The sequence below is a fragment of the Struthio camelus genome, chromosome 1 (assembly GCF_040807025.1).
Source record: "Struthio camelus isolate bStrCam1 chromosome 1, bStrCam1.hap1, whole genome shotgun sequence".
NCBI classification, from domain to species: domain Eukaryota; kingdom Metazoa; phylum Chordata; class Aves; order Struthioniformes; family Struthionidae; genus Struthio; species Struthio camelus.
This window is the reverse complement of record NC_090942.1, coordinates 45,130,273-45,144,090: the sequence shown is the minus strand read 5'-3', so window position 1 is coordinate 45,144,090 and position 13,818 is coordinate 45,130,273. Positions and strand designations below refer to the sequence as shown.

At 34.3% G+C, this 13,818-nt stretch overlaps 1 protein-coding gene across 2 annotated transcripts in view; it reads left to right on the top strand.

The window, feature by feature from the left end:
* Positions 1-7,824, top strand: part of PAWR (pro-apoptotic WT1 regulator) — an 86,996-nt gene extending 79,172 nt beyond the window's left edge. For both annotated transcript variants that reach the window (XM_068936363.1, XM_068936362.1), the window contains 2 exons: positions 386-490; positions 2,864-7,824. In XM_068936363.1, coding sequence (XP_068792464.1) covers positions 386-490; positions 2,864-2,950 — 192 coding nt within the window. In that variant the 3' untranslated portion in view covers positions 2,951-7,824. The remainder of the gene's footprint in view (positions 1-385; positions 491-2,863) is intronic.
* The last annotated feature ends 5,994 nt before the right edge of the window (positions 7,825-13,818 follow it).

Here is a 13,818-nt window from a genome sequence, read left to right as displayed (position 1 = left end):
CCCGCAATCTAAAACAAAATTCCTAAAGAAAAATACAATATAACAGGTTTGGAAGCTGAGACTTTAAATTTGCTTATTTCTCTTTTGGGCCCCAATCCAATTTTGTGTTCATGCTTAAGTTGGAAATTAATTAAAACATTATCTCTGGAAATTATCACACAGGTTTGCTGTGGGTAAAATATTGTCCTAGACATGTGACTCATTAGTTCCTTGAAATGTATCTGTGCGCTTGACTTCCTGTAGTAAAGGAATTACAGGTAATTACAGGTGGCTTTTTTGTTTTTTTTGTTTTGTTTTATTTTTTGTTTTTTGTAGTAATAACTTAAACTGTCTCTTTTGAAACAATCTACTGTATTTGGGACTTCAGTATGTGTTCTTTTTTTAGGAACTTGCGAAAGAGAGACAAGAAAATGTGAGATTAATGAAGATGACGCAGGACAAAGAGGAGCTGATAGTGAAGCTGAAGGAAGAAATTGATTTACTAAACAGAGTAAGCATATATTTTCCTATGTGGTACTATATGAAAAGGATAAAAGGCTCCACATTCTCTGTGCGCTTGAAAAACACTTTTTCCAAGAATTCTGAAAACTTCCTGGCAGATTTTTTCTCATTTCAAGTAAATTATATTTTACTTTAAGAGAATATATTTTACTGAGATCAGTCAGGACATCACAAAGAAACTTAAAGAACATGAGTCGCGTATATATTGAGAACCAGAAAAGGCTTTCTGCCATAATTAGCTTTGTTTCATTCCGGTAGATTAGCCACTTAAATTATGTCTATCACCTTTTCTAAAAGAAAGGGACAATTGGTTCATAAAAACCTCAACTGTCTGAAGAGAAAGGCATCTCAGTATGTTTCAAGATTTGTAGGCTAAGTTCAACTTCGACTAGTTTACCCTTGGTCACGTCAGACCTCACTGAGATGTGACAGTTAGATGTGTGTTTGGAGAGGGTCTGTTAGTGAGCATTTACAAGCTAATTAGTGTCAGTTGCGTAGTCATTGGTTCCTTTGGTATGTGAAGCCCAAGCTTCCTCCCATTGTGTCTTTTTTACCAGTAAATATAAATTAAGTTACTATTGTAATTCTGAATAAGAATCTTTAAATTCCAGACTGACATAAAACACCTACATCTATCGGCCCATTATTTCCATAGATATTTCAAATGCGGTGGGTTATTATTACTGGCTCATATTCAAGAAACTCTTACTTGGAGTAATCTTTGGAATGTTATTCTTGCAGCGTAAACATTTCACAAACTTTGTGTTTTATTTTGAGTAAATTTCAGATATTTTTGCACAAAAGCCCTTTAAGTAGGCTTTAATTAGGTCATCAGCATCTGATGGCTAGGTCAACAGCAAGATCAAACACAGTATTATGTATACAGAACTGAAAAATTATCATTTTATTGGAAAAGTGTTGTCCCTTCTGTCTAATAATTTCCCATTGCATGCGCTGTTGACCTGAACAGCACAAGAGAGAAAACAAAGTATGTTTCTCACAAATACATCGTAAAGTGTAATTACAGTGACTCGTTTTATCATGACTTTTGCAAGATTAGATGTTTAAACCGCTGGTATCTGTAACTTTCAAAACAGTTAAATGCTGTTCCTGGAAGCCATCTGTACTGTTATGCAATATTACTTCTGTTAGGCAAAGAAGAGTTTATACTAGTGATTTTTTTATTGCACATTACCAAAACAAAAGAGTAATTGCAAAGGTATTGCAGTATGATTTGGGCACCAGTTGCCAAATCACCACATCTGGGCTTTAACTGGCAAACTGAAGAGACTTTTTAAATTATTTAAAAAGTCTCTGAAGTTTCTAAACTGTACTTTTGGAATGACCCCACTTAAAAGAAACAAAGAAATAGGCTCCTTATGTCAAATACCACTTAACAAATTAAAGGATCGGGGGAGAGCATCTTTTCCCTACTACTGTTTTATATTTCATTTAGCATGGCAACAGTAGGGATTTGCAGACTTCAATGCAAAGGCAGCTAAAATCTCTGATCACAATCTTGGTCTGTCTCCTTTGCCTGCCTGCCGTTTTCCTCCTTAAAGTTGTCTCCCTGGGGTCGCTCCTTTATTTTATTCAGTTTTTATTTCTCATTCTATTTCTTTCATGTTCTTCATACAGTAAAATTATATTGACTGAAGTATTGCATATAGCAACAGCCAAGTTTACTGTTTTTCACTTAGAAGACTTGGAAAGATTTGGTAGGAAGTCAAGAAGTGAAATGGAAACTGTTTAAATACAGTCATTGGTGGAGGAGGGAAGGACATTTGGGATAGAAGCAATCTATTTTAAGCGCTCACTAGCAGTTTAGATAGAAGGTACAATATGCCTTTTAATTTTTTCCTAATAGAAAATTAAAAAATGGGCGGGCAGGACTTTTCCTGAAATTTTTGATATTTCATTTAGAGCAGAAAGCAAACCTTATTGCCATAGTAAGTAGTGATGTGTATATGCAAGTATAATTGTTGCAGACAGGCACAGTCTGGGAAGGCAATAGCTGACTAATACACTCTAGGCATATGCCAATAAAATAATCACGTCCATCCTATTTTGGTTTCCTGTTGCATTCATTCCTTCTGTGGCTCCGGTTTTAATTATATGTTTCTTCTTAAAGGTGCTTATACATGGGAATATAATATTAATGTTTTCTAATTATGGTAACAGATGGAAAAATGCAGGTTTTGGAAGATTTAAGGATAGCTACTGTGAAACCCTAATTCCTCATCTTTCAATACACCGTATCTTCTTGATATCAGAGCTAATATTAGTGCTAAATTCCTGCAGCTGCTAATCGAGAGTTTGTTTATGTTCTGAGAAATGTTTGATTTTTATCTTCCTTTCGCAGGACCTAGACGATATAGAAGATGAAAATGAACAGTTGAAGCAAGAAAATAAAACCCTGTTAAAAGTTGTTGGACAGCTGACAAGGTAGAAGGTTCAAGCAAGCCTCAATGAGGAAAGATTTTTAAAAACTACTGATTGAATGTTACGGTCAATATAGTAATACTTCCTGTGTTGCAGTATGTTAAAATAACTGTCTTTATATTTATTATTAGGAAACCAGATGGATGTTTATTTTCATAATACTTTCTCCTTCGTTCAGTGAAATGGCATCAATTTTGGGGTATATTTTTAGCTTTCTTTTCAAAGGAGAATAACAATTTTGACATATATCAGAATGTTAAATTCAAACTTATTTGGATTTTGTATCCTCAGATTACATCTGGATAAATTACAGTAGTTTCAAATTCGTAGCACCAAGATCACTTTCAGTCTAGGTGGGTGTATATTTTTTGAATGAGTGGAAGCAATAGATATAAGCTTTGTTTACACAGATCCAAAATATATATTTTGGGAACTATTTTTTTTTTGTTTAAGCAGCTGTAAAGTGGATGCCTTATTACTGATGTATAACATTTTGCAGATTGATTACTTGCTCTAAAATCTCTTGTATGTTGAGGTTTTTTACCGTATCTGAAAGATTGATAATAGTAGAGAGTAGCTTTTTTTCCCCCTGTATAGCAGTATTCTGGCAGGAGGGGAAGTTTTATTAAAAAAAAAAAAAAAAAATCAATATATCACCTGCAGTATAAGCATTAATGAGTTCTTAGAATCATACTGAAGTTGTGCACTGTAGTTTGTCTTAAAGCTTTTGCTTTAGCAATGAAATGCAAGTTTACTATAAAACAGTAAGTTTTTTTGGTGTGTTGAGAATACAAACAAAGCCTGGAGCTTTCATTTTTGCAAAGACACTTTTGCAATACACTTTTATTTAAAAATCTGTCTTAATATTTGTAGTGATCATAATCAATGGGAGTTTTTTGATGTTTTCATTTTTTAAGCTGGGTCAAAATTTGTATGTATAACAAACAAAAGAGAAGTATAAGTGATTCATGCCCTTTTGAAATATCAAATGGTTTAAAAAAAAAACTTTTATCCTTGATTTTAAACTAACAAAGCATTTAAAAAGTGTCTGTTTAGATGCTACAAATCACTTAACGTTGATATGCTGATTCTCTTAAAGCCTGATGGTACACAAAATTTTCTTTTTATAAGAACCACAGACTTCAGTGAATAATTCTCTCCTTAAAATATTTGTTAGACTGAAATATATTTTATTTCATATAAATACAGCACACATTTCATCCCTAATTTGACTAAAATATATAAGTCATTTGAGTCAGAAGACCAGAAATGAAATCATTTTGTAGGTTTTTTTCTTGATGATTTTGAAGGTCAGTGTTGGAAAATGGCATGCATTTAGTTTTTGTTACCTTAAAGGCAACTTAAAGATAATAATGATGATCGTCATCTAAGATTTTCCAGTTGCTTCCATAATTTGTATTCAATGAGTAAGAGATTTTTAAACGTCACATCCAGGATTTAATATAACACATTGGATACTTTTGAATATAGACTAGCTTATTCTAGATTTGTATATTCTAATAAAGAGGAGATTTTCAGATCTTTAAAGTATTTTGCAAGACATTTACATTCCAGGAATCCTTGAGATTTTCCTTCACAGTGGAAGAGATCCTATAGGAGACCATTTAAAACCTTAATATAGTGGTTTAAATGGTGTAAGGATTTTGTATAGGCCTTCTGAATTGATATTCACGACTGAATATTGCTCTTAATATTAATCAAGCAGTAACAAGTCCCTTAATTTGTCAGTTTCATAAAGTCAGAAATTTAAAGTCATAAAAAATAAGTTTCCTTAAGAGTGTACATTCTTAATAAATATGAAACTTTCACTGGAAAAATATGTGATTTTCTTCTACGTGTACTATATAGGAAATGTACTTACAGATTTCAGGCATGGGGTGTCAAACACTGAAGTATCATCAAGGAAGTGAGACATTAAAACATCTACGTGCAGGTATTAACGCAGAACACATACTAGTAGAGTTTTACATGAGATGTTTTATAAACTGTATTTCATATACCTTTTGACCCAAAGGATAATGACAACAGAGAAAACGAACAGGAACTACTTGTCATCATATTTCCTCTTCTTGATTTGCATATGTATTGAATGAAACTTAGCAGCAGAAATTCCAAAATTAGAATTTCCTTTTTAACCTAGATGTCCAGTTGATGGGAATATTTATCTCATGGCAGAAGCACTTACAATACCCTACCTTGAAGAGGTAATGGCAAAGGAAGTTTCCAAATCTTTGAAAAGAGTAATGCTTCAGCTAGAACATGTGAACAAAGGGACTGTGGGAACTTGCACAGAAAGTACCTCAGGACATTAGTGTTGTTCTGTATTGCTATACAAATGTAAAACTCTTCATGGTCTTAAAAATTCCCACAAATTTTATCTTGAAACACAACACTTCAGCTGACATGTCTTAAGATGTGGAGAGTTTTTTGGAAAAAAGTATTTCAATAATAATTAATTGTAACTTACGTTATCAGGCTCTAGGGAAGAAACTTAGCTGTCTCGAGGAAAAACTTAAGTATTATGTAGAATATTAATAATCATCTAGTTGTTACTTGCCATTATGTTTTTCCTTCATTAGGGTATCCTTATAGTCAAGTTCAAACGTAGAGTAAGATTTTTTTCCTTGGGTGATTTGAAAGGGTTGAATTACCTTGGCAGCAACATGCTCACCCGTGCCCACTCGCTCTCCAGTCTAACACCTCAGTTGTTCTTAATTGTGTGATTTTAAAGCAGAGAAACTACTTAGGCACGTGGGAGCCCACGTCACTGGGGAAGGCTATGTATTTCCTTTATGAATCTGAGTATTGCCATAACTAGGCTAAATTAATTTCCTAGCACTTTTTTAGATGGGGACATTAATATGCAATATTAACCTTATGGGTAAATCTCTTGAAAATTCCTAAACTTATAATTTGGGCCAAACTGCAGAGGATCTAGCATCTGTGTTTCTTGTAAACTTGAGTCATCTAGGAAATTTAAACAGAAAAGTATCCCCATTGGCTAAAGCTAATAGGGCAGAAATTTTTTTCAAGTTACTTCAATAATGAATGGTACATAATACCTGTTTTGATCATGGAAATGAGGGTCACATACTTTTGCATGGAAAACAGATATTACATCCAGAGCTAAAGCTTAAAATAGTGCAGAAATACTTTACCATTGATAATAGGCATTAATTTTTGTGGAATTTATTCCCTACAGTAGAAGATTAACCATATATAAATTTTGATGATTTTTACAAGGAATTCCAAGACTGCCCTTTTTCCATTTTTAAGTAATTAGATTGCTATGATTAAGTTTGATGTTACTTGATGTATATATTAACAAGAAGAGTGCAGTCTACGTTTTGTATCTTAAAAGAAAAAGCTTTCTTTGTTAGTTACCAGATTTGTATTGACACATTCAGAGATTATTTCTTCTTTAGATTGGCTCTGAATTGGAGGGGGAGAGTGGGAAAAGAGGATAACAAGAACTATATCAAAGACTCCAAAGTAGGAATTATAATCTAGTGCGTTTTTTTATTCAGATGTACTGAGAATTAGCTGTAGAAAGGTTTATGATTGGCATAAGCAATCTAAAAGATGTAGGGGGTTTAGTACCTTTGAAAAAACTCATCGATCTACAGCAAACCTCTTTTCAACTTGCCTAGTATCATTACCCCTTGAAAACTCCCTACCGTAAGAGAGCGCAATGGAGATACTGAAGATCACATTATTTTTAAAACTTTGCTATGAGGGCAGAGATACACTGTGTTCAGCCATTTTATAGTTTTCTGCTGTAAGTTCTTTGTGGATATTTCCAGCTTAATTGAAATAAATCAGTATTAGCAGCCAAATGGAGAGGTAATTATTGGGAAGCAAACACATGCATTATAACTGTAGGTAACTATCAACCTGTGACTGAGCATCAGTATTTCTCGACTTCAAAGACTCCTTTATGAAGATGTCAGCTGAGTCAGTCCATTCTCATCAGTATTAATAATCATAAATATCTGGTATTTTAAATAAGAAACATAACCATTGTAGTAGGTGAAATAAGCATTGCAAGCCAAAGCTTAAAAATGGAAAACAGTACAAGAAATTTGTGCTGGTACCACTATCTGCTGAGACTAAGGAGCGAAAAGAAATGAAGGTGTAAGTAAGAAAATACTCTAAGGTAAAAGTACCTTCTGTAGTATTTTCTAAAGTTTAGCTAAAAATCAAACAAATGAATTCTGAATCTTATTACTTAATGTAGTTTGGAAGTTCTCTGCTAAAAGTTCACTGCAGGTCTGTTTGATCAGTCATTTTTGTGTCAATAACTGCGTAAGGAACGTTTCTACTTCTGTTATTAAGCATTTCTTTAGAACTATGTAAAGGTATTCAAGACATAAAGGACTTTGATTTGTATTGGATATAAAAGTCTTGATCTTCAAGTATGTTACCTTACTGTAGTAAATGTCTGTCTAACATTTCTCCTTGTACTGCCACGGATGTACATTACCTTGTTAATTTAACCCTTTTGTTTTTATTTCTAGATTTTTGGTATACTGTTCTTGTCCAGGGTTATGGATAGTTGTGATTTTTCTGTTCTGAAAAAAATTGAGATAGCTGAATTTTCCTCTAAAAATAATGTTGTAATTGTAATGCAGAGTCATTTTTTTAAATATCCATTTTACGCATTTAAAAAGTTGAAGCATCATTAAACTATAAATGTCTAAACATCCATTTTAGTTTTGAACATCGACAACTTGTGATATTATTTGTGATAATATCAGTTTAAGATGTTGAGATACTTACTATTGCAGGTAAAAAAATATACTTTTAATCTACCAATAAAAACTGTGTGCCTTTGTCCAAATAAAACAAAGTTCTTTTTAATCCAGGCTTACTTATTGCATTCAAAGGAGAATTTGTATTGTGTGACTGAAATGATTGACAAATGGATTCGTTGACAGTGCTGAGAAGCTCCCAACAGAACTGCTAGAATTTTTATGTGTGTGTGTGTGTGTGTATTCAGATTCAGTTCTTCAGGTACACCCACACACGAGAGAAATCCCCATACTTCCACTGTACTAATTTTCTACTCTCGTTCTGCCTTCAGGAACTCAATGACTATCCTTCAGTCAGTCAGAAGGAAATGGCCTTTTCTCATACTTCACAGTTTAAGTTCAGCTTTTCCCAGGAGAAGGCAATGAAGGATGTTAACAGATGTAGTTACTGCTGCACAACTTAAGTGAATTGGCTTCACAGTGCGTTTAATCTCTGAAACTTCTGTATAAATTCATGTTCTGTTTCCCTGCACGGGCAGGCTCAGTAGAGACAGCCTCCTCCACATTCGTGGCTACAGACTACCAATAGAGAGAACAAGTGAGCAATACTATGGATCATTAGTAAACACCAGGGGGATTACATAAATTGTCATACAGTTTTATAAAGTTTCGACTATTGATTGGAAAAAAACAGCCTGAAACATGAATCCTTGAACCCATGCATTTAACACCATGGTTACTTAGGATAAGATATTATGGGCATTTGCATTTAGAGAGTTGATTTTAAAATGTTGGGTAGATTTGATTCAGGATTTATTACTCCTAGAAGTGACTTCTTTCGTGAAAGACCCATGGCCTTCAAATTTTGTTTGGTTTTATAATCTGGAAGAGTGTTCTTCCTTAGTTTGTGCTTTTGGCATTTTACTTTATTCAGTTTTCTTGGGAAACTTTTAAGTCCAATTATGTAAGTGTCTGTTCTATTCTTCCTCTGGACTTGCCATACAATAACTCTCTGATCTTAGTACTTGTTATGTTTTCTTTCAGATGCACTGATGTTTCTCTCATAGCCCATCTCTTCATTTCTCCTTTTGCAATTTTGTTATCTTCTTGTTTCCCTTGTTTTACTAGAAGCTTCAGGTGGTGTCTGTGAAGTTGAATAATGTCCATAAGGTAAAACCATTTTTTTTTCTTTTTTCAAACAGAAATCAAACTTATATACTAAAATGTACTCATTTGATGAGTAATTACACTATGGAACCTGTTGCAGTGGGAAGTTGTTTTGGGATGCCAAGAGCTTACTGAAATTTTGAGAGAGATTGAATAGTGATGTGGATATTGAGAAGATCCAAAGCTATAGTTTAACTGTTAAAAGTTTTGTAAAGGTTCAGATCAGTCTTGAGCTATTAGAAATGGGAATGAAACCTTGGAGGAATGCCGCAGATAGATCTCTGAAAGGTGCCGACACTGAAATCCTTTGGACAGGATTCAGCAACAGGGGTGGTATTCGGATGGGTTTCTAACATTCCCAAATAGCAACAGTTCTGTACTGAGGTCTTCTGCTTTTTCTATTTATATTTGCTTGTTCAAAGTTGAGAGCTTGCAATCCAGCAGCTCACAACCCGTCAAGTGTGGAAACTGATGCCTAGACTTCACTTAGCATTCCTGGAGCGGGAAGCTCTAATTATGCAGCCTGTATCCATAGCCATTCTGGCTGATCTCTCAATGGGGATTTCTGTGCTAGCATAATTGACTGAAGTTTTTTAGGTTCACTCAAGGCATTTGAAGCAATTTTAGGCACTTGGCATAATTGAAAAGTTGACTAGGAAGTAGATGGCATCCTTCATGCCACGTAAAAAGACTGCACATCATTTCCTTGGACAGTGGCGTGTCTCCTAGGCCTTTTCTTTAAGGGAAAGTTGCTGCCTCCAGAGAAGACTTTTAACACCTTTAAACAAGGCTTACTATAGTTTGATTCGGGTGGTCATCTCCACAAAACCAAAAACTCAGGCCTTCTCTTAACAAGCACTAGAAGTTAAATTTCTTTGGAAAGGTTCTAAGGAGCAGATTTGAGGGATGAAGTTCTTCGATATCAGAGGACGTCTGAAAGTCTTTGCAGTTTCCTTCGTTGAAGATCTGACTAAAAAAGAAAAAATCATCAGTGTTTCTGAATGTCTACCTTGGTAATCACCGATGATCGTCCAAGGAAAACCAATCATCTGTGCACATCTAAGTCCATCAAGCTCCTTAATATATTTAGGAATAATGGCAGAGTTATAGAAATGTTTCAGACTTGCATTTTCTAGTAGTTTGGACCAAACCTTGCAAAACATCCTTAGCAATTGGTAATAGCATTGTAGTTGATATTGCTAAAGGAGGACTGCGAAAAGGGAGATTCTCTTACCTCTGTTATTTATATCTTAGCCGTTGAGAAATGTTTCTTTAATGTTAATTGCTGAGCAATTAAACAATTAAAAACATTGGCAATAATTATATAAGTCTTATAAAGAAGCATTGAAGTAAAAATAAAAATCTTATAAATCTTTAAATAACGTTTTTGACTCTTAGATATTTGTTACGTGGTAAAACTATTACAGACAGTAAAAGGTAAAAGCTCTATCTGTACTGCAGAGATAATAATAATAGCCAAAGTTTGTCCTACTTTTTTATTCAATATACTGTATATATCTGTAAGAATATTAAATAGTGTACATATCAAACTGTTTTGAGAACTGGATTTCTTTAATAAAGGAGGTAATGAAAGCATATGCCTATTGGGGCTAATTCTCTGTTTTTTTTTCTGATAAATAGAAATTTATTGAATGTGAACACGTTTCATAAATCATTGGCTGTGTGTTGACTTCTTGGGTTATTATGGCTAATGAGATCTGTGCTTTCTAAAATAGCAAAAGCAGGCACTTAAAATGTGGTGACAGCAAAAATGAGAACTTAATCTGTGCTTAGTCTTTAAGGGAGGGAACAAAAACAATTTTTATCAGAGTTTCCCTTGATGAAATGACCTGAAGATATTTAGGTATTACAGGCACACTCAACAAGCTATTGCTTAATCTCATGTAACAAGGCAATACTAATATTGCCCTTTCTTTATACCATGGATGTTATCTAAGAGCCATATGCATAATTTTTTTAAAAAAAGAGTGTTTTTCTGTTGCACAAGATTCAAGTTGAGAAAATTTCAACTTGATAATTGGCAGCTTGACATTGCTCCATTATTATTTATCATCTCTGGAAATCAGTTTTTGTAGACCAAGATCCTGTGGAATTAAATCTTTGTTTTTCTCTCTATTAGAAATGTTAATCTCTACTTCTGCCTAAGGCTCTTTATAACAATGATGCGTTTTAAGAGAGTTTAAAATTTTGATTGCAACAGTGTAAGTGTGGTTACAGCCAGCTACCAAGTATATTTAATGGGCGGGGACAATAAAACCACTGAAGCTTTGCAAGTTCAGATTCTCTAGAAATAACTCCCATATTTCTCTGTGAAGCAATTACATAGAAAACGCTAACTGTTCCCAACTGAATCACTCTTTCTTCCCATTTAACTGCTTCTGCTTGCTATATATTGTAATGAAATATTACTTACAAAATCCTGTAGTTGTGTTGCTTGGTCTTTGGATAGAGATTTCAAGCAGTGACATTTAAAAAAGATTAGCCACTTTCAACTTTGATTCTTCAGATTTAGGGATTTAAAAAGATGGTTAAAACTAGAGAGAAAATTAAGAGAAAATATACTGGAGTGGGGAATGACTATGCAGGCCTGAACATTAAGGAGAGGAACAGGTGTGTAAGGATGAAGAAAACCTAGGTTTTCGCCAACATTTTTTCATATAGTTTTCAAAAAGAAGGAAAAGATAGCAAACTGGGTACTTTATTTTATAAAGGTCTAAAAATGGTTCTAGTTACCACTACAGGATAGTGTTTTCAAGAGAAAGTATGATCTCCAGCCCTTCATTTGCTTGCCTGTTGAAGGGTAGAGTAAGACTTTCAGCTCTTCAAGAAATGCAAATTACGATTTAAAATTACAGCTTTGATCGTGTCTTTCGTACTCCCTGCTAGATTATAGATGACTAGGCAGAAATTCTGGGTGTTACTTTCCAAATACTACCTCATTTGTGGTAGTGCTGCTGTAATGTTAGTTCGTATGTCTGATGTTTTTGGGAGCTTGTAGGCTAGCCCCAGGTATTTAGACCTCTGGCAGAAATGTGATGCAGCTGATTCTCAGGATACGGTGGGAGCGCCTTGCTAAACTGGCAGTACGTTATGAAAGATTTCTAATTTGCTTGCATCCTGCACATTTAAATATAATGAAGTCTTGTCCTGATATGAGATCTATGAAAAACAAAAGACACCTGTCTTTGCAGTAGATCAGATAGTAGTATTTAAGTGTTACAGAACAAATTAAAAAAAAAAAATCTTTTAACCCACGTGGTATGCAGTGTTACTGAGTTAAGTCATTTAGCGTATTTTAGTTTAATTCAGTGTGCCTATTCAAATGTGCTGGCGTTTGTGTAATTTTGAAAAACCGCTTAAAATAATCAATTACAAGTGTATGTTTCATAGTTTTCTGTGTACAAAGTTAGGAATGACGTTGTAAGTAACTGAGAAAGGGTGTATTTAGGTGCTCCCTTTACATATATTTGAGTAACTGTACTTATTTGAAAGGTTAACTGATTTGTTATAGGAAGCGCTAACTAGAATTAGCAGTTTGCCGCTAGCGTAGTAGTCCATCTTTTTTAGTTCTAAAAATTTTAACCTGAAAATTGATGACTCAAAAGTCATGTTCCTGTAGGAACTGCAACTGTTATTGTAAGTAATACCTATGACTGCTTAAAGAAGAGATAAAAGGCAACATTATTTACATTTACCTATTTTATTTAATATTCAGTAACATTCTTTACTTTCCTTCTTAAGTTTAGCCCTTTCATCCAGATTTCATAGATATGCTTTTGCTTGACTTGCATATCAGCAGCAGAAAGACCCTTCTGGCGCATGAACATTTGACTATAAAAGCCCAGAACTGGACAAGGATCTCAGGGAAGGTACTTCTAAGTCTTATTTTTAATAAAGCCGCTGGTGCAACTCTGTAAGTATGCTCTTTTATTCAGATTCCTTCTAAGCATCTCTCAGCAATTTCCTCTGAGAAACTGCCTACTTAGTCGTCTCATCCTCTTTATTTTATGTCCCTGTCCATTGCAATTTAGGAGTCTTTTTGAATGCTCTTAATATTTTAGCTGAGGCAGTTGACAGCAGATAGAATTGCACTGGCCGCCTTCTGTGGGAGTATATTCCGGTATTTGGAAACTGCTACTGGCAATAATTGCAGCTTACCCCACTTGTGGAAAAACAGTGAATTACTGCTTGGGATTTGTAATGACAGGTGGAAATGTTCACTGATTCAAAGGCAGCAATGACTAGTAGGTATTCACGTGGCTACCTATGTAAAACAGAGCAATATACCACTCTGAAATTTGTTGATGGAGATCTGCATTAAGGTTGTAAACTGGATGTTAGTTCAGCTCATCAAAGAAATACTCAAGACAGAAACTGAGCTACTCTATCCAAAAGGCCAGGGTATTACTGAGATGGATGAATCAGGTCTTTTGTCTGTCTATTCTGTAGGTAAATAAAGACTCAGACTTCTCAGATGTGTTCCTTAGGTGCTTCTGCCTATTTTGTGTAAATAAAAACTCTAGCTTTTCAGGTGTGTCACTTCAGCATCCTTTTTTTTCAACAGCATTCGGTTATTTCTTAACACAGTATAAACAAAGACAAGTAGATCTCATTTGACTGCTTTTTTTTTTTCCGCTAGAAGGTTCTGCAACAGAAAAATGTTATTGCCCTTTTTCCAAGTTTCTTTTGTCTTATTGATATCTCCTGAGATTTTTAGTGTTTAAGGTGAATTACAGTTCAGTTAACATTCTAAGTCTGAGGAAGGCTATCCCAGCAGATGACTATTTTTTCTAAAATTGGAGTGTTCTGTATATTTTACTGAATTTTTAATGTCACGGAGAGAAAAGCACTAACTGAAGGGTTTAAGCAATACCTTTGTTGATGTCACCAAATACTCAATATTTCAATATTTTAG